This window comes from Echinops telfairi, unplaced genomic scaffold (assembly GCF_000313985.2).
Source record: "Echinops telfairi isolate 266 unplaced genomic scaffold, ASM31398v2 ScPeMD7_6;HRSCAF=24_1, whole genome shotgun sequence".
NCBI lineage: Eukaryota > Metazoa > Chordata > Mammalia > Afrosoricida > Tenrecidae > Echinops > Echinops telfairi.
In genome coordinates this window covers 18,972,050-18,999,622 of record NW_022103903.1, presented here as the reverse complement: position 1 = coordinate 18,999,622, position 27,573 = coordinate 18,972,050, and the positions used below count along the sequence as shown (strand labels likewise).

The window sequence follows — 27,573 nt, the reverse complement described above, 5'->3', positions numbered from 1 at the left end:
TGAAAAAGTCTGATCCGTCTGACAAGGCAGAGGCCACCCAACAACATGTACCATTCTTCACAGAAAATTATGTAATAACAGCTTGGAAAAAAACCCACAAATTGCCTTACAGCAACGATCTTTAATTCACTTTTAGGAATGTGTGATAAAGATCTCTTTAAGTCCACATTGCTTCCACTTGCTTGTTTTGTTCCAATTGCTTAAATGGAAGCGCAGGTACTTGCTTTGTTTTCTCATGTTCTCAGTGCAAGTATGGCACATAGACGTCATCATATTTGCCAACCCAGATCCGTTGCCTTGCTTTCTGAAGCACTTCTAGCATTAAGGTACTCTAATTCCTTTCAAATTATACCTACTGTTAGGTGCCATTGGGGAGATTCTGATTCATAGTGACCCAATATCCAACTACACCAACTACAGCCTGGTCCTGTGTGATTCTCTCACAGTCATCCCTATGGTTTAGCCCATTATTGCAGCCAGTGTCCACCCATTCCGTCGAGGGTCCTTGTTTCTTTCCGTTTTCCTCTTATTTTACTAAGCATGATGTCCTTTTCTAAGAACTGGACTATCATAACATCTTCAAAATAGGTGAGATGAACTCACACCATCCTTGCTTCTAAGGTGCTTTCTGGCTGTACTTCCTACAACATAAATTTGCTTGTTTTCTCTGGAAGCCCATGGTGCTTTCAGTAGGCTTTACAACGCTGTAAAGCAGGCATCCTCAAACTACGGCCCGCGGGCCACATGTGGCCCGCTGAGGACATTTATCTGGCCTGCCGGGTGTTTTTGTCCCATTTGGTTTTTTTTACTTCAAAATAAGATATGTGCAGTGTGCATAGGAATTTGTTCATAGTTTTTTTTTAAACTATAGTCCGGCCCTCCAACAGGTCTGAGGGACAGTGAACTGGGCCCCTATTTAAAACGTTTGAGGATCCCTGCTGTAAGGCCATCACTTTTCCTTCATTTTCCTTATTCATTGTCAAGATTTCAAATGCATATGAGGTGACTGAAAAGGCCATGACTTGGTTCAGGGGCACATTCGTCCTTCAATGACATCATAGTTCTTTACTACGTTAGAGAATTCTTTTGCAGCAAATATGTCAAATGCAGAAAGTGCTGTATAAATTTGAGTATAAGCTGAGTTTTTCACCACATTTTTCATGCAGTTTTTGTGGTAAAATTAGGTGCCTCGGCAGATATTTAGGTCAACTTATACTCGAGTATATACAGTAGGTCTTTAGATTTCTTGACTGCTACTTCGCTGAGCAGTCATGTGGATATCCAAGTACAATAAAAATCCTTGGCAATTTCAGTCTTTGTTTATCATGATGTTGTTTCTTGGTATGTTGTCATTAAGTGTCATCCAGTCGCTTATGACCCACTGTAATGAAACTCTGTATGGTTCTGCACAATCCTCACAATGGTTCTTATGTTTGAGCCCACTGTTGCAGTCACGGTGTGAATCGATCTCCATGAGGGTCTTCCTCCTTTTTGCTGCCCCTCAACTTTACCAAGCATGATGTCCTTCTCCAGAACTGGTCTTTTCTGACAAGATGTCCAAAGCATGAAGACAAAGTCTTGCTCTCTTCCCTTCTAAGGAGCACTCTGGCTGTATTTCTAAGCTACGTCAGTTTGTTCTTTCAGCAGTCCATGGGACTTTCCACATTCCTCTCCAGCTCCACAATTTAAATCTATCAGTTCTTCTTCGGTCTTCTTGATAATAGTGAGGAATCTTGTTCTTTATCTTGAGTTTTAATTCATGTTGAAGGCTGCAGTCTTTGATCACCATCAGTAAGTATTCAAATTCACTTTCAGTGAGCAAACTGGTATCATCTGCACGTCCCAGCTTGACAATGACCCTTCCTTCAATCTTGCTGCTGAGCCCTTCTTTCTTAGAGCCCAGCTTCTCTCACCATTTGCTTGGCATAAGGACTGAAGCAGTAGAGTGAAAGGAGCTAACCCTAATGCACACATGTCTTAATTTTAAGCCAGAAAGTATCTTCTTGTTCTGTCTGAAGTTTCTTTTTGATCTATTTGCAAATTACAGATGAGCACAATTTGGTGTTCTGTCATTCCTATTATTGCAATGTTATCCATACTGTTATGTTATACACAGTAAAATGGCTTTACACTGTCAATAAAACACATCAAAAAGTATCTTTATAGCATTCTCTGATTTCAGTTAAAAGCCATCTGAGGTCAGCAATATCCTTCATTCCATCTTTTTTTTAATCTGACTTAATTTCTAGCAGCTCCCAGTCAATGTACTGCTTCAGCTGTGTTTTAATTATCTCCAGAAAAATGTTTCTTGGATGTGATATTAATATTGCTCAATTTCTTCCACATCTATTGGGTCGCCTTTCTTTGGAATGGTCACAGATATGGATCTCTTCCAGTAGGTGAGCCAGGTAGCTGTCGTCCAAATTTCTTGGCAGAGACGAGCGAACACTCTCAGTGCCGCATCGATTTGTTGAGACGTTTAAGTTGGTATTCTGCCAATGCCAGGAGCCTTGCTTTTCACTAGTGCCTCAGCACTACTTGGAATTCTTCCTTCAGTATCATTCGTTCTTGATCATCTGGTCTCTCTTGAAATGACTGAATGTCGGCCAAGTCCATTGGTACAGTGACTCTGTCTATTCCTTCTTTCGTTTCGTGCTTCTTGCACCATTCAATCTTTTGCCCCAGAAACTTTCAATATTGTATACTTTAAGAATATTTCCTGACAATAGGGAGTTTTTAATGTTATCTTTCCTATGCAAACAAAAACCATATAATCAGCAAGTGAGGGGGAAAATATCACGAGGATTTCGAAAGGACAATTTTCATTCTGCTGAATATGAACAAGCAAAAAAGTGGGTATTATAACATTGAATTTTTTAAACCTAGCAATGTTTATACACATAAGAATAAGGAATTAATATATGGAAAATAATCTTTAAAATATTACAAAATGCTTTTCTTAGATGTTCTAAGAATATTAAAAAGGAAATCTGCATAGTGAGCTATACATGATATCAATTACACAGCTGCTTCTATTTAATTAAGAAAAAAAATTCACTGCTACTGAGTCTTTTCTGACGTATAAGGTCCCCCAGAAGTTTTCTGAGACTTTGTAAATCTTTACCGGGGCAGACAGCCTTATCTTTCTCCACAGAACATCTGGTGGGTTTGAGCCACCAATCTTGTAATCCCCACCAGGGCCCCTATTTTAACTAAGAGAAGGCAAAATACTTGGCAAAGCATTTTGGTGGCAATTTTTAAAAATCCACTTCAAATAATAACTACTATAAACTTTGAAATGTGTTATTAACAGTCATCACAAGAAATGTATCTGGCATTGCAGTAAAAGTGTTATGTAACACATTAAGTAACCTAAGTTTTCATCCATTTACCCTTTTAAGACACCTTAATTATCAAAAGAAGGATCCCTGTTAACAAAGTGGGTTAAGCATAGCTTGTTTGCTGCAAGGTAAGTAGTTAAAACCCAACAAGTGGCCCACAGGAGAAAGATGGGAGTTGTCTGTTCCCATAAAGATTTGCAGTCTTGGTACGTATTAATCTGGTAAGGACGGGTTCTGTGTTAGTGTTACTGAAAGTTTTACCTTATCACCCACACCCATAGTTTGCGTAAATAATGTCCAGTCGCTTAAAAGTTTAATCTGTACAAGTCAACAATTCAACATTGCAGTGTGAAGTAGGCCTACACTTGTATACTTTCCTTCGCTCAACATTGTTTTAAATTCTATATAATTGGTTACATTAATGGCAGTAGAAAAATAATTCGCATACGCCAGGGGAGGGTGATTTGTAATGTTCTCTATCATAAAATGATAATAATGTCCCTAAAGGAGCCAGATGCATATATAAACCATTGATATATAAATGGATGTGGGGTTTGCACTTGATTCTAGCCCCAATCTAAGAATAATTAGCTCTTATGACATGGCCCTGCATTATGCGCAGCCTCATTTAGAGATCAGTGAAGATATGGGTGCTATAGCAAAATATGATAAAGAAACCAGATGGTTCTCGCTATCAAAATGAATAGTGTCTGGGGCTCTTAAACGTTTGTCTTAAAACAAGCAGGCATCTAAGAGAGGTGTCAACTATGTCTACATGGAGGAAGCACACAAGCTCGTGTGATTCAAGGATTGTAAATAATAAACCCCAAATATAAAGGAAGGAATGGTATCAGAGCTTAAATGGTCACCACTGGTTTTCAGCAGGCTATGGATGAAAGTGGAAGCCCTAAATCCATTTGCCGGGTCTCCACATGATGAAGCCTCTAGTGGACTGTGCCCTCTGGCCACAGTCCAGGGATGTGAACAGCCTTGCTATCAGACAGAGAATATTCACTGTACGGTCTATTATGGCAGATGTAATCAGGTTAAAATGTAATACTTTTCATTTTATCTCTCATTTGACCCACTTTAAAGTTGTTTCAGTTTTTAATTTCTGCTTCCTTTTTTGATGTTCTATACGATTTTTTACATGTGAAATCAAACATAGGTCGCTCTACGGAGACAGTAACTGGATTGGTAATTGCCTAGGCATATGATGGGGTGCATGGGGGGACAACGGGGAGCTAACAAACATGAATTAGAGAAGAAAGTTCTGGAATGGATTGTGGTGAAGTCTGCATAAATCTTAATATGATTGAATGATTGAAATAGACGGCAATGAAACTATTTTTAAAAAAGAAAGCAGAGCCACTAGCAGGGATTGTGTGCAATTCCTGTCTGAGGTGGCAGAGCCAGCAGCAGCCACAGCACTGAGACCCAGAGACCAAGCAGAAGAGCATTGCTGAGACTGCAAGGCAGCCTGGACCACAAAACAAAGTGCCGCATGGTTGCGAGGCGGAGGCCAGAGAGAAACTTGGCTGCTGGCTGAGGAGAGGCCTTGCTTTGAACAAAAGCCTGTATCTTTAATACTCTCTGTTCCAGCACTGTGGTAACCTACTAACTTCCCTAACAAACCCCTATATTTGTGGGGTTGGGGGAAGATTTACAATCTTAGAAACTCTAGACCAGTGGTTCTTAACCTTCCTACCTTTTAGTACAGTTTAATACTTCCTACCTTTTAATACAGTTCCTCATGTTGTGGCAACCCCCCCAACCATAAAATTATTTTTGTTGATACTTCTTAACTGTTATTTTGCTACTGTTCTGAATCGGGTGACGCCCGTGAAAGGGTCGTTCGAGCCCAGGTTGAGAACCGCTGCTCTATCCAGTCATTCTACTCTGTGCTCCCAGGGTCACTGTGAGTCAGGTCAACTTGATAGCAATGCGCTTGCGTCTTCCTTTGTAATTATCAAAACCTAAAACTTAGGAGAATTTTTTTACATGAGAAAGAATTGAAAAATCTTCAGCTAACTTCTCTATATAAAAAATACAGTTTGATGTGTGATTTAAATCTAATAATTTCAAAAGTATGGAGCTAATCAAACAGTATAGCTATGACATCATAGAAAACTTTATTAAACAAAAACAGCAAACAAAAGGTGAAACTATTATTTCTAAACATTTCTTCTAGCTAGGTGTGTACACTTGTAAAGGTGGTGTTTTGTTTCCCTCTTTCTAACCCTTCCCCCAAATCTGCACCACATCAAAAGGGCAGATGGGGCATATTCAAGGGTCTCACATTGTGTTCTTCTTAAACCATCTTTGACTTTAGGAAGGGACAAGTCTGAAGGGACAAGATCAGAGCTCTCAGAGGTTAAGCTTCCCAGTGAAATTCTCCGGGGGCAACAGCAGAGACTGTGAGGGTGTGTTTTCATGCTGGCAGAAACTCCTCAGTGCAATTTTCCTGGTCTTTTTTTTCACCGATGCAGTTTTCAATTCTCTTAAAATTTGTTCTTAATAAGCCCTGTAATCATCCTGTATCACTCAGATAAAACTTTATCGGGATTCCCTTTTTGAAAGTCCCCCAAACAATGGCCATAGCCTTCTGAACTGCCTTCCTTGCCTTGAGGTTAACTAGCCCAGCATAACCCCTCAAAAGCCATGCCACTGTGCTGATAGGACCTTCTTTTGTTTGTTTTATAGGCCCTCTAACAAGGGTATTGCTGAGAGCACGAGTCTGTAGGTAATCCCGGATAGTAGACATGTTTAAACACATGTTGTTTGGAATAAAATCATGCATAAATAAACTAGAGCCCTCATAACACTTTTTAAGCTTACCCTCTTATATGATCTTCATTTTAAATATGTTATGCTTGAAAAAGTTTCATGATCAGAATTTTTAAAATTAGCTATATCTTTGTTCTTAGTAAATTCCTATCATAGAACAAAAAGAACTTTAATCCATAAAACAAATCCTCAAAGTTATTACCTTTGCCAGTCATATTGTTTACACAATATTTAAAGTCAGTTGTGAGCAGTCCATAAGTACACTATCAACCAAAATGGCAATCAATTCGAAAATAAATTATAATCCTTAAGCTGGCAATTGTCAACAGTGAATTTCTAAAACTAGCTACTGGAATTGCAAGCATGATAAATTAAGATTTGCAAAGTCAGGCCTACAGAAAGCCTATTACCTCACGGGTGGGAGTCCTGTAGGTGTGCATGTGTTTTTCTTTCCCACTAATTTAAATTGCTTTAGGACACCAGATCTCAAGTGTACGCAGCTCGCATGCGCATGGGCGCATGCTCACGCACACACGCACAAGCACCTGGAAAGGTTGCAAGAAGACTGCTGGCTCCACTCCCAGCGATTCTGATTCAGTGGGTCTGGGGCGAAGTCCGATAATTTGCAGTTCTAACACGTTCCCAGGGGATGCTGAAGGATGTTAATCCAAGAGCCACGCTTTAATAAACAGCTCTGCTTTAGGCTAAGGTATATTATAGATGTAATGGAATTTAACCAGTTTTCTGTTGGTGGACATTTGTTTTCAAATCTATTGTTCTTAAAATGTTTCAAAAATCGTCTTTGTACTTAATTAGATATAACCCAATTTTTTAAGGTCCTTCGATAATTATTACCAGTTGAATTCTTGAAATAGGCTACCATGTTAGGGCCCCAGTCACTGTATTGCAGGGTCCGTGGGCTCTAGTCTATCAACTAGGATCATTTCTTATCATGTTATCATCAACTTTAAAGGGGAAAAAAATACCTATCAAATTTTAGTTTGCATTTCTTTGATTTCTAGTGAGTATCCTTTGTTTGTTTCCTCAGGAATTCATATTTCTTTTATGGCTTGTTATATTATTTGCCCACGCCCCTTGCCCGATCTGCTGCATGGCGTCACAAACTACTTTCTGGTTCAAGTACTTCCTGTCACATTCTTGCACACAGCTTTCCCATTTGGCAATTTAAATTTGTTTAGATCGTTTGATAAAAGGGAGCTTGAAAATTTGGAGAAATTCAATCTACCGACATCTTTTCTTGATGTCTACTATTATTACTAATCTTTAAGAAATCATTCTCACTAAAACAATATAGTAACAATTCACATACAGCTCCTTTTAGCTTTGTAGGTTTTTAATATGTATCTGTTAAGGTATCTTATTTTAATACATTGAAACTTTCAAGAGGTTTGTGGAAAATTTTTATAAGCTTTTAATTCCATTTTCTATGAACTTTTAGAAGCCTCATATAAGCATATATATCTAGGTTTTACCTTTTTGCTTCTGATTAACAAGTTCCCCCAACAAAATCTTCCTTTCCATATGAAAACTTAATTCCATCACATTCAAATAAGAAATATAAATATATAATAAAGATTATTTATTATATTTTTAATATCCAGAAAATATTATATGGTATGACATTTTTTCAATTACTGTAGCTTTAGCAGTACACTTTAACATGTATAGAGCATGAAGCCCTGGTGGTTCAGTGGTTAAATTGCTTGGCTCCTGACCCAAAGGTTGGCTGTTTGAATCCACAAGCTGCTTATCCCAAGAAAAATGTGCCAATATGCTTCTGTAAAAATTTACATCTCAGGAACCGTATGGAGAAGTTCTACTTGGTCTATTCAGTATTATATACTCTCTCTGAGTTAAAATCTACTTGGTGACATGGGTTTGGATCTTGGAGCAAGTCCCCACTACATCATCCTTCAGGCAAAGCTCTAACCTATTTGAGCTCAGTTATCAAAACCGTAACAGGGGCCTATGATGATTTCATAAGCTTGCTATGAGGAAACAACTGAAAGCACACACAACGAAGATGCTCTTTAAAAACCATACACAACTACATGACTGGAACTCACCTACATCCTGTGACTGCAGGATTACTGATGACCTCTTCCAACAGTGAAACAAATTTTCAGGTAGAAGTAAAATTAACATCAATAAAACAGAATGAATGCATACATTTACTTTACATGCTTCCTGGGCTCAATACTGCATTAAGTATTCTCAGGTAGAAGATAATCCTTTGTAATTAGACATCTCTTTACGGAGGGTCACAGGGAGGAGAAGAGCGAGTCAGGGTGCAGTGTAGCAACAATGAAACATACAACTTTCCTCTAGTTCCTAAATGCTCCCCCTTCCCGCCCCCACTATCATGATCCCAATTCTACCTTACAAATCTGGCTAGACCAGAGGATGTACACTGGTACAGATAGGAACTGGAAAAACAGGGAATCCAGGGTAGATGACCCCTTCAGGACCAGTGGTGAAAATGGCGATACCGGGAGGGTGGAGGGAGGGTGAAGTGGAAAGGGGGAACCGATTACAAGAATCTACATATAACCTCCTCCCTGGGGGACGGACAACAGAAAAGTGGGTGAAGGAAGACGTTGGACAGTGTAAGTATGACAAAATAATTTATAAATTATCAAGAGTTCATGAGGGAGAGGGGAGAGGGGAGCGGGGAGGGAGGGGAAAAAATGAGGAGCTGATGCCTTAAGTGGAAAGCAAATGTTTTGAGAATGATGAGGGCAATGAATGTACAAATGTGCTTTACACAATTGATGTATGTATGGATTGTGATAAGAGTTGTATAAGCCCCTAATCATTAAAAAAAAAAAAACTCCTATTAGTTCATTTGAGGAAAGGGAAAAACATGTTAGAGTTAGTTTGTTCATCGGAGAGAGAGGAAGGGGAGAATGCCTCCTTAATACACAAGGGTTCCATTTCCATTGGGCAACTCAAGTACTCCCTCCACACAAGAACACTTTGTTCTAATAATATGGCATTCTGTGATGCTCACCTTCCCAACACGATCACTGAAGACAAAGTGGGTGCATAAGCAAATGTGGTGAAGAAAGCTGATGGTGCCCGGCTATCAAAAGATATAGCATCTGAGTCTTAAAGGATTGAAGATAAACAAGCGGCCATCTAGCTTAGAAGCAACAAAGCCCACATGGAAGAAGCACACCAGCCTGTGTGATCATGAGGTGTCGATGAGATCAGGTATCAGGCATCTACGACCCAGAACAAAACCATACCCAAGGAGAATTGGGGGCGGAGGGTGTGTGTGTGTGTGTGCGCGTGCAAGGATTGGGTGTGGAGTAGAGACCTAAAGCCCATCTGTAGACAATTGGACATCCCCTCACATAAGGGTCACAAGGAAGAGATGAGCCAGTCAGGGTACAGTATAGGACCACTGAAACACACATCTTTCCTCCAGTTCCTTAATGCTTCCTTTCCCCGACTATCATGACCCCAATTTTACCTTACAAGTAAGGTTAGACCAGAACATGCGCACTGCTTCAGAGAAGAGCCCGCAACACAGGGAATCCAGGACAGATAAACCCCTCAGGGCCAACAATGAGAATAGAGATACCAGGAGGATAAGGGGAAGGTGGGGAGAAAAGGGGACAAAAAACAGAAAAGTGGGTGAAGGACAATGGAGAATGACTTAAGATAGGAAAATAATAAACTATAACTTATCAAGGGCTCACAAGGGGGAGGATGAGGAGCTGATATAAAGGGCTCAAGTAGAAAGAAAATGCTTTGAAAATGATGATGGCAACATACGTGCAAATGTGCTTGACACAATGGACAATTGTATGGATTGTGATGAGATGTACGAGCCCCCAATAAAAGTATTTAATTTTTTTAAAAGTTTCATTTCTTAGAGCTGTGGTGAGGTTCATAAATCTAGTCTCATTGATATAATCAATTTAGTTTATTAACCACTCCAATTTGGTTCCACAAATAATGAGAATATGAAACTCAGGACTATTCTTCTTCAATTATTTTACTGGGGGCTTGTACAACTCTTATCACAATGCATACATACATTGTGTGAAGCACATTTGTACATTTGTTGCTCTCATCATTCAAAACATTTTGCTTTCTACTTGAGCTCTTGGCATCAGATCATTTCCCCCCTCCCTCCCTGCACACCTCCCCCTCCCACGAACCCTTGATAATTTATAAATTATTATTATTTTGTCATATCTTACTGTCTGAAGTCTCCCTTCACCCACTTTTTGGTTGTCCGTCCCCCATGGAGGAGGTCACTTGTAAATCCTTATAATCGGTTCCCCCTTTCCACCCCACCCTCCCAATATAGCGTCTCTCACCACTGGTCCTAAAGGGATCATCTGGATCCCTGCGTTTCCAGTTCCCATCGGTACCAGTGTACAGCCTCTGGTCTAGTCGGATTTGTAAGGTAGAATTGGGATCATGATAGTGGAGGGGAGGAAACATTTAAGAACTAGAGGAAATTTGTATGTTGCATCGTTGCTTCACTGCACCCTGACTGGCTCATTTCCTCCCCGCGACCCTTTTAGGACTATTCTTGTACCCAAAATGCATATAATGAACACAACAACTGTCCTAATACAGGAGAAATTCAGACTATATCCATCCAAAGAAGTTGTAAGTCATGTACTACCACAAATTTAACCGTTAAGTATTGTTCCATCAAACAATCAAAAGGTGCTACAATGCCTATATGGTAAAGTGACTTTTTTTGAAGGTAGCAGTAGGGACATTACAGAGTCCTTGTGTAGTACAAATGGTAAATGTGCTCAGCTGTTAACCGACACCCTGTAAGTTCAAGGCCCTCCAGAAATGCCTTGTAAGAAAGGCTTAGCAGCCTACTTCTGTGAAATCAGTCACTGCAAACCGTAGGGAGCACAATGCTCTCCTGACTGCAGGTCGTCTCCAAGAGTTGGAATCAGCAGCTGGGTTTTGTAGGAATATCATAGAATGCTCTTTCCAACTCCCTCAATTAAACGGATTAGAAGTTAGCTCAATAAAATCTAAGTCTCAGAGCTCGATTACATTTTACACTTACTTTACCAAATCGTTGGTTTCCTGTTCACTGTCTTGTGTTGTATCCAGGGAAAAGCTATCTGAGAGCTCAGTGGAATTGGAATCCTGTTCTTCAGTTGGAAGCATCTGAACTTCAACGGAGCCACTGCAAATCTCCTCCCTTTGGAGCTCTTCCTCAGGCCGGTCCCTGCAAGTTGGCAAGTCTTTCTCAGTTTTGTCATGGTCATCTTTTAAAGAAGGCTGTCTGGTTTCACCAAGAGATGGTTTTCCTGAGATATTGAATAAGTTACCAAGAAACTGGAAAAAGCTTTCTTTGGGCTGTCTGTCGCCTTCTCCTCTTTTGGTATCAGAAGCAGCGCTGGGAAGATGACTTGGCTTTGTGGAATCTTCCTGCCTTGGAGGAGTGATTGGCTTCTCAGCATGGCTCTTTTCGTCTTCACTCTGAATCTTTGAAAACAAATTAGAGCATAATGAGCATCGCCATTCTAAACCGGAAAGAAAAACAGTTATCAGAACTACGGGAAGCCCATTGCATGCTAGATTCCGAGTCAAGATAACATGTGGCATTTATATGATTTTCTAAGTTTTGTTTAAAAATCATTAGAATAAGCTTTGGTATATAATCACAAGGGGGAAAAACTGCAACCCAAATTTTATTAACTCAAAAAAGAAATGGGTATAAGGAAAAATCTATAAAATAGCTCGTTTTGAAGCTACACCAAAGATGTCAAAGAACCGGGGAGCTGCAGATCCCTAGCTAAAACCGTGGTTCTCAGCCCCCGGTACCCAGACTGGCACCTTGGTGGCACAGTGGCTACGTGTTGGGCTGCTAACTGCAAGGTCAGAAGTTTGAAACCACTACTCGCTCTATGGAAGCAATACAGGCTTTCTACGCCTGTAAAGAGCAGCAGTCTTGGGAACTCACAGGGGCAGTTCTGCCCTATTCCATATGGTCGCACAGCCACCATCCCCTCCAGGGCAGCGAGTCTGGTTTGGCTTTTGAAGGTGGTGCTGGTGGCAATGGTGATTCAGTGGTAGAATCTTTCCAGAGAAGAGGCCCAGATTCCATTCCTGGCCAATGTGTCACATGCACAACATCCATCAGGGGAAGCTTGTATACTGCTGAGACTGACAGGACTGAGTAGGGCTTCTAGGCAAAGAGGTACTATGGAAGAAATGCCTGCTGGACTACTTTTGAAATCAGTGAATAAAAGCTGTATGGCACAAGACCAGGCAACATTTCATTCAGCTCTGCATGAGGTCACCAGCCTTCGGTATCCGGTCACAGATATAACGCAGCTCAGTGGATGGACTGTGGCCCTGTTGGAATGTCACAACCCTCCTAAGTGCTAAGAATTTTCACTCCCCTTGTAGAAATGAATCACCACGCCCTCTAAGAATGCATACTCGACAGGTTAGAAACTTTTGGAATCTTCTAGATATCAAAATGTTGTATCACTTCATGTACTTAACACATTGTTAGTTGCCACCAAACTGGCCTAGACTCACAGCAAGCTTTAAGGGCAACCGAAGGAAGCCCTGCTTGCTCAATCCTATGCCATCTCTGCGATGCTTGATATGGGTGAGACCATTGCTGAGGTCGTTGCATCACGTCATCTCAGTCCCTCTGCACCTGTGGTGCCCTTTAAGAACTACATCTTTCCTGACGACACAGTCAAAGGAAGCAAGAGGAAGTTCTCACCAGCCTCAGTTCTAAGGAGCATTGTGGATCTATTTCTCCAAAGCTGATTTGTTCATTTCTCTGGACTTCGACATATAGTTAGTATTTAAATTGTCCTATTGGAGGAAAGGACACCTCGCTTTTTTTTCTCAGAAGTAGGAAATAACATTAAAGCAAATCTGAACTACCTTATGTATAATGTTTGTCCTAGCGTGCTCCGGCAATTCACATTTAACAAGATCCATGGGATGAGTTTAGTCTATATACCAATTACATTACATTAAGATGCCACACAATGGAGAATCCTAAGTTGAATCTCCTCGGTGCCTGCCTCTTAAAGAGATTACAGTCTACTAAGGGCTTCTTAAATGCTTATATACTCGATGTAGGTTACAGTAAGTGCTTTTGATTCTTTTACAGTCATTAGCTGGCTTGCCTCAATTACAGGATGCTACTAATGGATAGAGTTTCCTCTGATGAAGAAAGCTTTATTTGAAAGTTCATCTTTATCATTTTACTAGAAAATATCCAACTTCCAGCCCACATGAAATAAAGATGAATTTAATGAGCCTTCGAAAACAAGCGGGCAAGATGATTTAAATTCACTTCAACTCTGTAAATATTGACGGATAGCCTATTTTATGACAAGCTCTATGCTGTGCACCAGTGATACATTTATGAATAAGACTGATGGCTTCTATTCCCTTGAGTCATGTACAATCTACTGAATAGCACCATCAGCAAAACTTTAACAAAGCAATACAGTAAATGTTGCCAAGGGAGCAGTGCAGCACATGTGAGAACCCAGGGCAAGAGTGGCTGGCCCAGACTGGGTAGAAACGATGGCAGAAGAGATAAATCAGGGGACGCCTGCGAAAGAAAGCACACTCGAAACTGAGACCTAAAAAGTGACCTTGAGTTTCCCAGGCACACATTTGTGCGGTGTGTGTGTGTGTGTGTGTGTGCGTGCGTGCACGTATAATATGACTATCAGGTTAAGGTACAATAAGAAAAATAATGAGGTTAGTTTGGAGAGGTAAGTCAAGGGACAGATTATGTCAAGCCTTGGTGTTTGTGTATATTTAAATTCATCTCTTATTATTAGAAAGCTAACAGCATTTTCAAACACGGTAGCTTTATGCAAAAGCACCTACATACACCTCAGCATTTCATTATGAAGCCACCTCACTAGGCACGGTCATCCTGAAGAGAATGAGGGAAGACAGTCACAAGGTGCTGCCAATCTAGGGGGAAAGCCCATTGAGAGGCCTCTGGAAACACACGACGACCTAATGCCCGTGTTAACGTAAACTCAGAGTGGCACTAGGTAGCCTTGCAGATGTTAAATGCTTCCCGAGGTACATTTGCCTCCTCACACATGAGCAATTATGCTGCAGCGGATCACTTCATATGGCCCTTTTAGATCCAGTCTTGGCAACTTCCAACAAATTACCAGGTGGGGGGGAAAAGGAAAGACAAATCGGAACCCACTGCTATCGAGTAGATTCCAACCCATAGCAACTCTAAGAAAGATTAGACTTGTCCCTCTGAGTTTCCAACACATTTAATCTTTATGTGAGCAGCCAGCTCACCTTTCTCACCTGGGAGGTTCAAACAAACCACTGACCTTGCAATTAGCAGCTTAATGCATAACTCACTACTTTGCAAATGTGAGGTGCCTGTGGTCATCAAAGTGGCTGGAGAGTCTGCCAGTACTGTGAATAAGGGCATGGCACCCTTGTGGAGATGGGACCATGCAAATCAATACTGGGATATGGAACTCTCACATGGGGATTGATCTGTTTTGCCATCCTACTAAGCTTAAAACGAACCATACCAGGAGGCAGAGAGAGGAACTTTCACTACCATCAAGAAAGAAGAGCCAAGAGTGGGCCATGTCTTTTGGACCCAAGATTCCTGCGCAGAACCTCTTCAATCCAGGAGACAGGAAGCTGTGACTCACAGACAGCAAGAGACGATGATAAACAGCAAAGATGTAGAGGCAGCAGATCCAAATGAGCAGCATGAGACCGAGCAGAAGGTTGCCTGGTCTACGAAGAGAGAAAACGACCTGCCTTCCAGCAGGAAGGAGACGTGCTGGCCTCTTGAGTTATCTCCAAGTACTACCGCAGCTTTAGCTAGGTTTGCCAACCCATTGGGCTACAGCTGAGTGACTTTTGGCCAAGGCTTATTGGTGGGGTGGGGTGCCTCTGGGCACTTAACCCACACTGCTAAAGATTTATAACTTTTTCCCCAGTAAGGCCACTTGCAGGCACAGTGGAGAAGAGGTTGTGCTGATCACACAACTGACTCCTGAAAATTTTCAGATTCTGAACCAGATGTGGTTACTTCTCCAGTGAGTAATAGAATTGCAAATATGATCTGTGAGTTCAGCATGGCTATTGCAATGAATTGGTGAACCCAGCAGAGAAGCAGAGCATGCCATGAGAGGGATGGTTGGTGTCAGAAATGATGAGCAGGGGGAGGACACAGCTGACCTCTGCCCCATCTGAACAGTTGTGGGAGGCTGATGCTAGTCTCGTCTTTCTCCCCTCTTGTGAAGTTCGCTCAGATGCTGCCCCCATGCCATTTTTACACCAGTAAGGCAAACGTGTGTGCTCTCAGTGGAGACCAACTTGAGTTTCTATGTTCAACAGCATATTGGCATACCACCTCATGCTTCCTGGACTCGGTAAAGCTTGAGGCAAATGTACCAACTTGCCCTGCCTTTTGAACAGGCTCGTTCACATACTTGTCAAAGGAATGTACATCCAAGAGTATCTGGCAGTATCTGTCAGATGTCATGCTCACGAGTCCTTAACAGAGGAAAGCTGAAGTGTGAGTCAGAAAAAGATCAGGCAAAACCACCTTAGGGCACTGTAGGTTCCTGCGATAAAGTTGTGCAAGAAGGCAAGAGCATTGTAATTATAATGTCATTTGTTCACTTCGTTCCACATTTTAGTACAAGTTCAAAATGGTTAACAGGAGCATTCCACTATGACTAAAGGAATTTAGCATGCGAAAAGACGTTTAGACCCCATTAACCCAGTAAATTAATTTCAGGTCAATAATCACAGCTTGTTTCCCACCTTTGGCTTTAATCGCAACATAGTGTTTTGGGACCCATGTGTTAACACTTTCCTATATAACTTGCCTGTTTCTGCACTAGGAATACCATCCGCTGCCCGGAGTTGCTCTAAGTCTCCTCCTTCACTGCCTGCAACTGCAACCCAACCGCACTTGCGCCAACCTCCTCACTACTGGAGCCTGTGCTGAGTCAGCTGCGCCCTCTGTTCACAAACACAGCATGATGACTTCTGCGTAGGGCAGCAGACAATATATGCCAGTTGGGACTTTGAAAATGTTCATGTACAGCAAAGATTTCTGCACATTTCTTCTCCTTTAACCACACCATTTATTTTTGTTGTAATTATCAGCTGCATTTCTCCCCACTTCAAAATGACCTGCAAAATGACATCAATTTCTTTTTCCTCCTGAGTTCATCCTGGGTAGCTATTTAAAGACCAACGAACAAATGAGCAACATAAGCTATTTATTAAAATATCACAGAAATATTCTTAACATGCTTTTGTAATTACGAGCTGCCACTGGCTTGTCCCTGCTCAAGAACAAGACTTTTGTCACCCATACGACTTTTACACTAACTGCTGAGTAGATCGCCTAGCTCTTCTTCCTAGTCCGTGTGGGTCTGGAAGCTCCACTGAAATCTGTGTAACATCAAGTCAGCACACGAGCCTCTACTGACAGATGGTGCTGGCTGTGAAGAGGTGCCTCTTTGGGGACTTGAAGCTGGGTGTCCCACGTGGACGAGGATTCTATTACTGACCGACGAATGTTTCCTAGCTGCTTTAGCAATTCACAAATGAGTTTCAACTTAGGGAAATGACCTTTTTATAAAAAATGGAAAAGTCAATGATCGAAGACATTCATTTTTTCACAGCATCATTAAAGATCTAAATAATTTTTATCAAAAGTAGTAATTATTTCACTGTCTCAAACATCATTCTTTTACTTGACTTTTAGTTTCAAAGCATAACAGATGGATTTCTAAAGGAAGGTATAGCTTGCTAAATTAATAAAAAGTATTTATTTTAGGAATTTTCTATCAGCCTTTTAAAGTACCACTTGATCTCAATTTTCAGCTTTTTAATTCCTCCACAATTTTTTTAATAACCTTAGTCTACTGACATTTAGAGTTTTTTTAAATCATTTTATTGGGGGCTCATACAATTCTTACCACAATCCATACATACATCCATTGTCAAGCACATTTGTACATTTGTTGCTCTCATCATTCTCAAAACATTTGCCTTCTACTTGAGCCCTTAATATCGGCTGCTCATTTCCCCCTCCCTTCCTGCTCCCCCCGCTCCCTCATGAACCCTTCAAAATCCATAAATTATTATTGTTTTGTCATACGTTACATTGTCCGATGTCTCCCTCCGCCCTATTCGCTGCTGTCCATCCCCCAGGGAGGAGGCTATATGTAGATTCTTGTAATCGGTTCCCCTTTTCTACCCCACATTCCCTTCACCCTCCAGGCATCGCCCCTCTCACCACTGGTCCTGAAGGAGTCATCTGTCCTGGATTCCCTGTGTTTCTAGTTGCTAGCTGTACCAATGTACATCCTCTGGTCTAGCCAGATTTGTAAGATAGAATTAGGATCATGATAGTGGTGGGGGGCAGGATTAGCATTTAAGAACTAGAGGAACGTTATATGTCTCCACTCTGCACTCACCCACCTTTACAATGATATGATTTTTTGTTCTTTGATGTCTGATAACTGGTCCCTTCTACACCTCGTGGTCAGACAGGCTGGTGTGCTTCTTCCATGTGGGCTTTGATGCTTCTCAGCCAAATGGTCACTTGTTTATCTTCAAGCCTTTAAGACCCCAGATGCTATATCTTTTGATAGCCGGGCACCATTAGCTCTCTTTACATTTGCTTATGCACACGTTTGTCTTCAGTGATTGTGTCAGTAAAGCGGGCACCCACTGATATGATTTTAAGTTCTTTGATGCCTGATAACTGGTCCCTTCTACACCTCATGGTCAGACAGGCTGGTGTGCTTCTTCCATATGGGCTTTGATGCTTCTCAGCTAAATGGCCGCTTGTTTGTCTTCAAGCCTTGAAGACCCCAGATGCTTTATCTTTCGGTGGCCGGGCACCATCAGCTTTCTTCACCACATTTGCTTATGTTCACATTTTTCTTCAGCAATCGTGTGGGGAAGGTGTGCATCCTGGAATGGCAATTTAATAGAACAACATGTTCTTGCATTGAGCAAGTGCTTGAGTGGAGGCCCAATGTCCATCCACTGCCTTAATACTAAACCTATAAATATATGCACGTAGTTCATATATTGCCACTGATTATATATATTTACATATGTACATTCCAGTCTTAAAACCTCTATAAATACCTTTTGTCACCTAGTTCTTTCCTCTATTTCCCTTTACTTTCCTCTTGTCCCACTATCATGCTCAGCCTCCATTTGGGTTTCAGTAATTTCTCTCGGTTCCATTGCCCTTGCTGAATCCCTACCAGGACTCTCACACCCTCCTTGCCACTGATTTTGGATCACTTGCTGCTCCCCTGTCCCTGGGTTGGTCAGCACTACCTCCTTACCCCGCCTCCCCCTCTCCTGTGTCCCCCTGGAACTGTTGGTCCCATTGTTTTCTCTTCCAGATTATTCGTCCAGTCTATCTTATCTAGATAGATCTGTAGAGGTAATAATATGCATCAAAAACCAAGTCATAGCAAGGTAGGCGATCAGTAAGAACAAAGCGATGGCAACAAAAAATTACCAATTACTCATAGAAGAATAAATTAATTAAAAGAAAAACATTTTAAACAGAAAGAAAAACCTGTAGATAGATCAAGGTCTGATTTTTGATCTCTAGGCATGTCCTTCAGTCAGGGCCAATGTGGTACCATGCTCTGGCCTCAGAGTCTTTCCTTTGTACTCCATGGGGGCTCTCTGCTCTGCTCCCACGGTTGCTCTGCAGCATACTTTTAGTGGTTTGCTTCGGTGTCTCAGGGTCAGTCTAGGCCAGTACCGAGACGCTGGGTCCCAGTGTTGCCCCCCTTAGAGCCCATGGCCATTAAGGGACAGCATGTCTCGTGGTGGGATCAGCCATATTGTTCACTCTTGCTGTTCAGAGCGGGGATGTCGTCCTCCAGGCCTAGTGGGTCAGGAAGTGCTCCACTCTCTCTTCCTCCCCCTAAGTACTCCCATTTGGTCTGACCAGATATGCCCCTTTCCCCTAACTGCCGCTTCAGTCAGTGCTGTCCTCTCAAGTAAATTCTTCTGGGGGGAGGAGCAGTTGTCCATGTAGCTGGTATGGGGTCTGAGCCCTCAGGCCCCTCCACTGGCTCCCCACTCCTTGCCAGCAAGTTGCATTCGTCTGGCACTGACTTTAAATCTGGTCCCTCTTTCCCTGCCTCCACAATTCTTATGTCTTAAACTTACCGAAGACTTTTTCAATTTCCTTAAATATCTCAGTTGCTTATTTATTAACGTTGCTTACATAATTCAATGAGAAATGTGTATCAGTAATTAAACTGTCCTCAAAAAGATAAGAAGTTAATAAATTTAGAAAACAAAAATAAGCAGTTTATAAAGATAGAAGTTAAAAAAGCTCAATATTCTATTGCAAATATAAGCAACAACAAAAAATATATACGTATTAGCAGTTTCATTTTATTTAAAACAATTTTTACTGATCATTTACAACTCTTACAACAATTTTTAATGAACATTTACAACTCTTATAACAATCCATACATAAATTGTATCAAGCGTAATTGTGCATATGTTGCCATCATTCTTTTCTAGACAATTACTTTCTATTGAGCCCTTGGTATCAGCTCCTCTTTTTTCCCCTCCTCCCCCCAACCCTCGTGACCCCTTGATAGGTTATAAATTATTATTGTTTTCATAGATCACACCACCCGCTGTCTCCCTTTCCCCATGGTTTCTGTTTTTTTCCCTGGAGGAGTGTGTGTGGTTGTATGTCGACCATTATAATCGGCTCCCCCTTCCTCCTCTCCTTCTCTCAGCCACCCCACCCCCCAAACCTTCTGGTATTGTTATTCCTACTCCTGCTCCTGGATCTTATCTCTTATCTATACCTGAGTGCATACTCTGGTCTAATCTGAAGTAAGAGGCATCACAGGGATCATGATAGTGGGGGTGAGGAAGCCTCAAGGAACCAGAGGAATATTGTGTGTTTCATTGATGCTTTCCTGCGCCCTGGTTGACTCATCCCTTCCCTGTGACTCCTCGGATGGTCACATTGAAGTTCCATTGTCTACAGACGGCTTTGGGTCTCTGCTCTTACCGCCCCTTGCTCTCAACCATATGTTTTTGTTTGTTTGCTTGTTTGTTTGTTAAGGGTCTTCTGATGCCTGTTACCCGGTCCCAATGACATCTCAGGATCACACAGGCTGGTGTGCTTCTTCCATGTGGGCTTGTTGTTTCTCTGCTGGATGGCTGCTTGTTTCACTTCAAGCTTTTAAGACCCCAGATGCTAGATTTTTTACTAGCCGGGCACCATCGATCTTCTTCACCACATTTGCTTATGCATCCATTTTGTCTTCAGTTATTGTACCAGGAGGGTGGGCATCACAGAATGACAGTTTGTTAGAAGACAGTGTTCTTGTATTGAGGGAGGGTAGCAATTTCATTTTTATCTAAGCACCTATATTTGCCCTAAGCTGAGACAACAATGAAGTTGTGCCTGCCCCAGGCAGTGGTTCAGTGGGGGCTATGTCACCCAAAGCTTTCTACTCCCATACATACTTACAGTCTCAGAAATCCACAGGAGACAATTCCACCTTATCCTTTAGGGTCACTGTAAGTCAGAACTGACTCAGTGACAGTCTCATCAGCCAGGTAACAGAATTATCTACCATTGTTCCAACAATGAGTAGAAAGAAACACTAACAAAGCATTTCCAGCTACTCTAAAAAATGTTGACGGGCAATAAATGTTGGCTATTGGTGTAGGCACATGTAACTCATTAACCTTTTTACATCATACTAAATATGCTGTATAATAGAGTCCCCTGAGATACAAACTCACCCATTTCTATCTATTCTGCTTGGTATGTGCTCAACATTGTGCTAAGTACACTGTGTGTAAGCCTCATCTGTTGTCTTCAAGGAGCTTATAGCCTAGCAAGACACTAATGATTTTATCACTTCGCCAGCAGAGTAGTGACATCTACACAATGAACCACATGATTAACATGACTGACGGTGGTGAGAAATCACTACAATGAGAAGGTAGCATATGAGTCCCATGCTGAAGGATGACTAGAAGTGTCACATTCCACAGACAAGGGACAGACACATGCACAATGTCTGAACTATGTTCCCTAGAGCAGAGCTGTGGCTGAAGAATCAATATTGGGACACAGGACATAATGAATTAGGTTGATAAAATGATCAACTCGACAGGAAAATGAGGGAATCACTGAGTTACAAATGACCAAGTTTCTAAATTACACAGCTCTTTTATTAGTTAAGGCAAAATTGAAGATGAGAAATAGGATAGGAAATGAACGTTAGGACCTGGAGCCTAACATGTGAGGTGAAGGACTGGTGGTGGATGAGCCTGGAAGGCCGAGAAGAACCACATCAAACCCCGCGTCCTGTCCTTTGCATGAAGAACTCCTAGTAAAGCACGTGCTAGTGTCTCCACTTCCTCCTCTTGCAACACTGCAATTTCCACCTTGTGTGAACAGCCCTCCTATCGACCAAACCTCTTCTTGCTAGAGTCACCAGGGAGATGGCCTTGAGTCATCTGATTACAAATTGTTGCCATTTGAGAAAAACAGAGCAATACATACATGACAACATACATGGGAGTAATGAAAGACTGTGTAAAGAACTGTTTTCTTAGTAAATTCCTAACACTGAAGTATATTTTGGTGGTTTAAATAGTTGGCCCAATTTTTTCCCATAATTTATAAGTAGCAAGCAATAATTAAATGTTCACAAGTAAAAGCACCCCCACGTAAGTGGGATTTCCATTGGAAATACAGGGTCCTTTCCATTAGGTGTGTACATAAAAAAAACAAAACACTAAATCCCCATATATGTGAGTTTAATTGCGTTACCACATAATTTTCTGCCTTGTAGATGAAGAAATTTCCCTTGCATTGATCATGACACAATTTCTGAACTTGGTATGTATTTCTTTCAGAAGTTTTGTATTAACCAAACAATCCAAGCAGAAAGAGTTTTATAAACACATGAACATTTAGAATTCACACTGTCCATTTAAATATTATCTCATTTGGCAATACTAAACTACAAGGAAGACAGAGAAAATATTACTACTATCATTTTATAGTAAGAAACTAAAGTTCAGAGAGTTTCCATTGCAGGACCAGAGTTAAATTGCTAGTATAGCCACAAGAACTGTACCTCCGCCCATCCCCCAAGGCTTACCCAGGACTCTTTCTATTACAGGAAACTGCCATTATACTGGATCTTTAAAGAACGCAAAATTTAAAAGATGGCAGTGCCCAAAGCATCCCATTCCCATCTGACTCTTCTTTTCCTTTTATTGTTTCATTTTCATATTTGTACGTCAGATGGAAAATGCAACCCACTTCCCATATTTCCCAATTGGTTTATTTTCCATCTCAAAAATAGAAATGTATATAGAAAAAAGAAGGGGCAGGAAAATTGGATTGTACATGGATAAGTAAAAAATTATTTATAAATGGATTTATTCCAAATAAACATATTTAAAAACATGTCTCTCCAATCAATGGATGGCTATGGACAGGTTTTCTCTGTAATACATTTGTCTTAGTCTTATATGAGTGTGAGGAGAAGTGAATGACTTGAATTTTTTAGGCAGAGTCTTTGACTAGCCAGGACTACATGGGCTTATGTAATCATGAGGTGCTATGGCCCACCAGGGGATGGGACAGCTTGATGTAAATATGGCCCATGGTGCCCATGTGGAGTGAGATCAGGAAAATAGTATGAGGAACTCTATCGTGGGCATTGGCCAGACTAGTCTTCCTGCTAGATTTAAAATAAGCCATTTCAGAAGCTAAAGCAGGGGTTGGGGGTTGGAAATGTAAGAGCCAGGAGTTGAGTATCTCCTTTGGATCCTAAGATCGCTGTGTGTGCTGAGTCTCCTTGATCCAAAAGACTGAGAGTTGTGACACCACAGCAAAAGTAGCAACGTAACAGAGAAGCAGTGGCTATAGAGGCAACAGAGCCAAGACAAGAGTGGTGACTTTCCCTGCCCACAGACTGAGAGGGGTACTTTCTTCTCCAGGCAAGAAATGAGCTTGCAAAGTGGGATGCCTACCTAGCATTTGTCTGGGGAGCTAGATGCATAAAACAGATGGCAGGAAAGCAGTGGCAAACGAAGCACAGACTAAGTGCAAAGGACAAAGTGGTGGGCTTCCCAGACCCCAGAGCGGGAAAGTTGGCTCCTCTGGACAGGAGATTTCTTGGGAAGTAGGGTACCTGGAAGGGATTTGTCTTCTAGGATTGCCAAGGCGATAGCTGTGCACCTTTGGTCTGAGGCGCCCTGGTAGAGTGTCATGTTGGGATTCTACTGGCAGAGTTAAGGAGCTTTAGAACACTAAATGGATAGGGCATAGGCCAAACAGCTATGTGGCTGAGAGGCTGAGGACCAGACAGAGAAGCATGCCTGGCATCATAGCTGACAGACTGTTTGGATTGAGGAACTGTATCCTGAGCATTTCTGATCCTGAATTGTAATCTTCTAACTTTCCCAGTAACCTCCATAATCTCAGTCTATGATTCTGAGCAGCCATTGCAACAGATTATCAACCCCAAAAGAGAAGTAAAAAGTGCTTTGGGAGAAAGAGGGACAGAATTAGTCAGGAAGATTGGAGGGTGGAAGTATTTCTGACCATTGCCTTAAGATATTGGTCTTGTGCTAACATTGTGTTTGATTCTCCTTTCCCCTGTGAAGTCAGAGGAGATCAGAGGGGTTTTAAAAGGTAATGAAAAGGTCCAATCAAAACAATGATTTCCTAGGGGTTCTGCTGGGCCAGTTCAATTCAAGACAGAGATGTTAGCTCAGAGGTATGATGGCTGTGTTGGGGATTCCTTAGCAGTCATCTTGTAGGTTTCTCAAAGGAAACAGAATGATCGTAAGCCTTATTATTGAGAAGGGTTTTTTTAAAATCATCTTTTGGGGGTTCATACAACTGTTATCACAATCCATACTTACATCCATTGTGTCCAGCACATTTGCTGCCATCATCATTCTCAAAACATTTGCTTTCTACTTGAGCCCTTGAAGAAGTTTTTTAAAAACTGAATTGGTGGGGAAAAACCAGGAAAAGTTGCTCTAAGAGATTTTTTCCTTTCATTAAGATAAAGCATTTAACTCATTCTTTGAGGATAAAAAGAATTTTCCCTATAACAATTTCACTGTGTGACCTTACCCGATCCATCCTACAGCCCACCCTACTGCTTCCCCTTTCACACTTGCTTTAGTTCCCCAAGCTCAAAGACCAATAAAAGAAAGACAATTCTAGGCCTTCAAAATGCCCAACCTGATGTTTTGACATGGTGTAAATTGAAGAGTGTCAGGAAATAGAAACACCACCATCACAAGTACATAGACCTATATGGAAGCTATGTAAAAAACAATAGTTTGATATTTTGATGTTTGTTTGATAAAGATTTCTATGAAAGCCTCATCTTTCTCCACAGAATGGCTGGTTGGTCCAATTGTATACTGTGGTGGCATGTATGCTGCTGTGATGCTCAAAGCTACGCAACCAGCACTTTAAATAGCATCAGGGTCACCCAAGGTGAACATGTTTCAGCCGGAAATGAAGAAACAGCAGCAAACATCCACTGCTACTTGGAATACGGAATGTATGAAGCATGAATCTAGGAAATCGGCAAGTCATCAAAAATGAAAGGGAGTGCATAAAGATTGATATTCTATACATTTAAACGAAAAAAAAAAATACATTAACTAAAAAAAACTCGCTATCATCACATTGATTCCAAATCATGGCAACCCTACAGGACAGGGGAGAATTGGCCCCTGTGAGTTTCTGAGACTGTACCTCTTCATGGGGCAGAAAGCCTCCTCTTTCTCCCACAGAGTGGCTGGTCGGTTCCAACTGCCGACCTTGTGGTTAGCAGTTCAATGCATGACCCACTATGCCACCACGGCTCCTGAGGCTCCTGTCCAACATAATAGTGAGCTCTTGGGTATTAGCCATTTGGAATGAGAAAATCATATGGTTTGCCTGAACTGACAAACTCAAGAGGAAGGGTGTCCATTCATTGGCGAAAAAAAATTATCAAAGAGTTCAAAAAAGAAGAAAATGTTTTGAAACTGTCTGTAGTAGCAATTGTACAATACTGCTTGATGTGCCTAAACCACAGAATAGTACGACATCTGTAAGAGATCCCAATAACATGGTTTTAGAAGGAAAAAAAGTACAAGAAATAGTTGTTATGGCCAAAGGATTTTCTAAGACATTAAAAAAAAATCAAAATCTGTCTTAAAGTACAAAGCTATTGTGGCAGTTACACAATCTCCTGTCAATTTGAGCGAAGGGGTGGAATCTGGCCTGTCAATCAGGTCATAGCCAAAGATGCCTCTATGTGTGCATGGCCTTCTCCTGAGGATTTTGGGAACTCCTGTTTTCCTTCCCTGGAGGCAGGACACACACTCTCTCTGCTTCACCATCCCGTGGGCAAGCCAGATGGAGCTATGCTGATGCAGCCAGAACCTTGGAGTTGGAGGAGCCACATGGAGACTCACACCAGCACGGAGATGCATCTACCACCACTGAATCCACAAGACTTTGCACCCACTGGCCTGTGATCTTCCTGCATCGTTGCATGTGTTGCCTGAGTCTGAGGACGAGTCTGAGGAGGAAACTGGGACCAGACATACACATTAATATCTGGCTTATGGACTGGATTGGGATGTTTTCTTAATATATAATTATTCTTTGATCTAAAGTTCTCTCTTATAGATGAGTGTCTCAAGATTTGTTTCTCTAGTCATCCTGGACTAAACACAGCTGTGTATTAAAGGATAATACTTGTATGCATAGGAAGTCCAGTTATTCAAATGTACACACCAACCATTAAACTAATGATGAAATTGAAGACTTCTACCAAATTCCTCCATCAGAAATTTATCGAATATGTACTTACGATGCACTGATATTTACTGGCGACTGGAATGGGAAAGTTGGAAACTAAGAGAGGGATAAAAGTTAGAAAATTTAGCCTTGGTGACAAAACAAAGCTGCAAGTCATATGACAGGATTTTACAAGACCAATGGATTCTTCATTACAAATACCTTTTTACAACAGCATAAGCAGTACACATGGACCTTTCCAGATGGAATACATAGAAATCAAATTGACTGCATCTTTAGGAAGATAGGGGGAGCTCTGGTGGCTTAATAGTTAATACTTTGGGCTGCTAGCCAAAAGGTGAGCAGTACAAATCTCCCGCTGCTCTGAGGGAGAAGAAAAAGCTTTCTACTCCCATAAAAAACCTAATGGGCCGGCTCTACCCTGTTCTACAGGGTCTCTATGGGTCGGAATTGACTCAATGGCAAGGAGTTTTTGTTTTTTCAAGAATAGATGATGGAGAAGCTCAATACGGTCAGTCAAAATAAGGCCCCAGGGTTGACTGTGAAACAGCTCATCAAATGCTCACACATTAATTCAGGATGAAGTTGAAGGGAATTAAAACAAGTTCAGGAGAGCCAAAATATGACCGTGAGTATATCCTACCTGAATTTTGCGACTACCTCAAAAACAGATTTAACTCACTAAACTCTACTGACAAAAGATCTGACAAGTTCAAAATGTCCTCCATGAAGAAAGCAAAAAGTCAGAAAAGGAAAATACCAAAGTGGATGTCAGAAGAGTCTCTAAACTTGCTATTGAATGCAGAGAACAGCTACAGCAAATGGAAGAAATGATGAAGTAAAAGAACTGATAGAAAATTCCTACGGGAAGCTCATGAAGACGAAGTAAAATGTTATAATGAAATGTGTAAAGATATAAAGTTAAAAAGCCAAAAAGGGAAGAGCATCCTGAGCTGCTCGTGAGCTGAAAGAACTGGAGGAAAAAATTCAAGCCTTGATTGAAATACTGAAGGATTATAAGGGGGGAAATACTGAATGATGTAGGAAGCAAGCAGCAAAAGAAGATGCAAGAAATACACAGTCACTGTATCAAGAAGAACCAGTTGACATTGAACCATTTCAAGACTTAGCACATGATCAAGAACTGATGGTACTGAAGGAAGAAGCCCAAGCTGAACCAAAGGGTTAGTTAAAAACATGGTTCCAGGACTTTGTTCTGTTGAACTGGCATTCCATGATGTTCACCTTCCCGACAGGATCGCTGAAGACAAATGTATGCAAATGTGGTGAAAGAAGCTGATGGTGCCTGGCTATCAAAAGATATAGCGTTTGGGGTCTTAACAGCTTGCAGGTAAACAAGCAGCCACCTAGCTCAGAAGCAATAAAGCCCACATGGAAGAAGCAAACCAGCCTGTGTGATCATGAGGTGTCGAACAAAAAATCATATAATTGTAGGCAACTGGACACCTCCTTACTGAAGGTTCACGAGGAGGAGACGAGCCAGTCAGGTTGCAGGGTAGCAATGATGAAACATACAACTTTCCTCTACTT

General features: G+C 41.3%; 1 protein-coding gene across 1 annotated transcript in view; it reads right to left on the bottom strand.

The window, feature by feature from the left end:
* Positions 1–27,573, bottom strand: part of CRYBG3 (crystallin beta-gamma domain containing 3) — a 151,064-nt gene that overhangs the window by 88,607 nt on the left and 34,884 nt on the right. Inside the window, exon 3 of the mRNA XM_045286223.1 lies at positions 11,200–11,624. Coding sequence (XP_045142158.1) covers positions 11,200–11,624 — 425 coding nt within the window. The remainder of the gene's footprint in view (positions 1–11,199; positions 11,625–27,573) is intronic.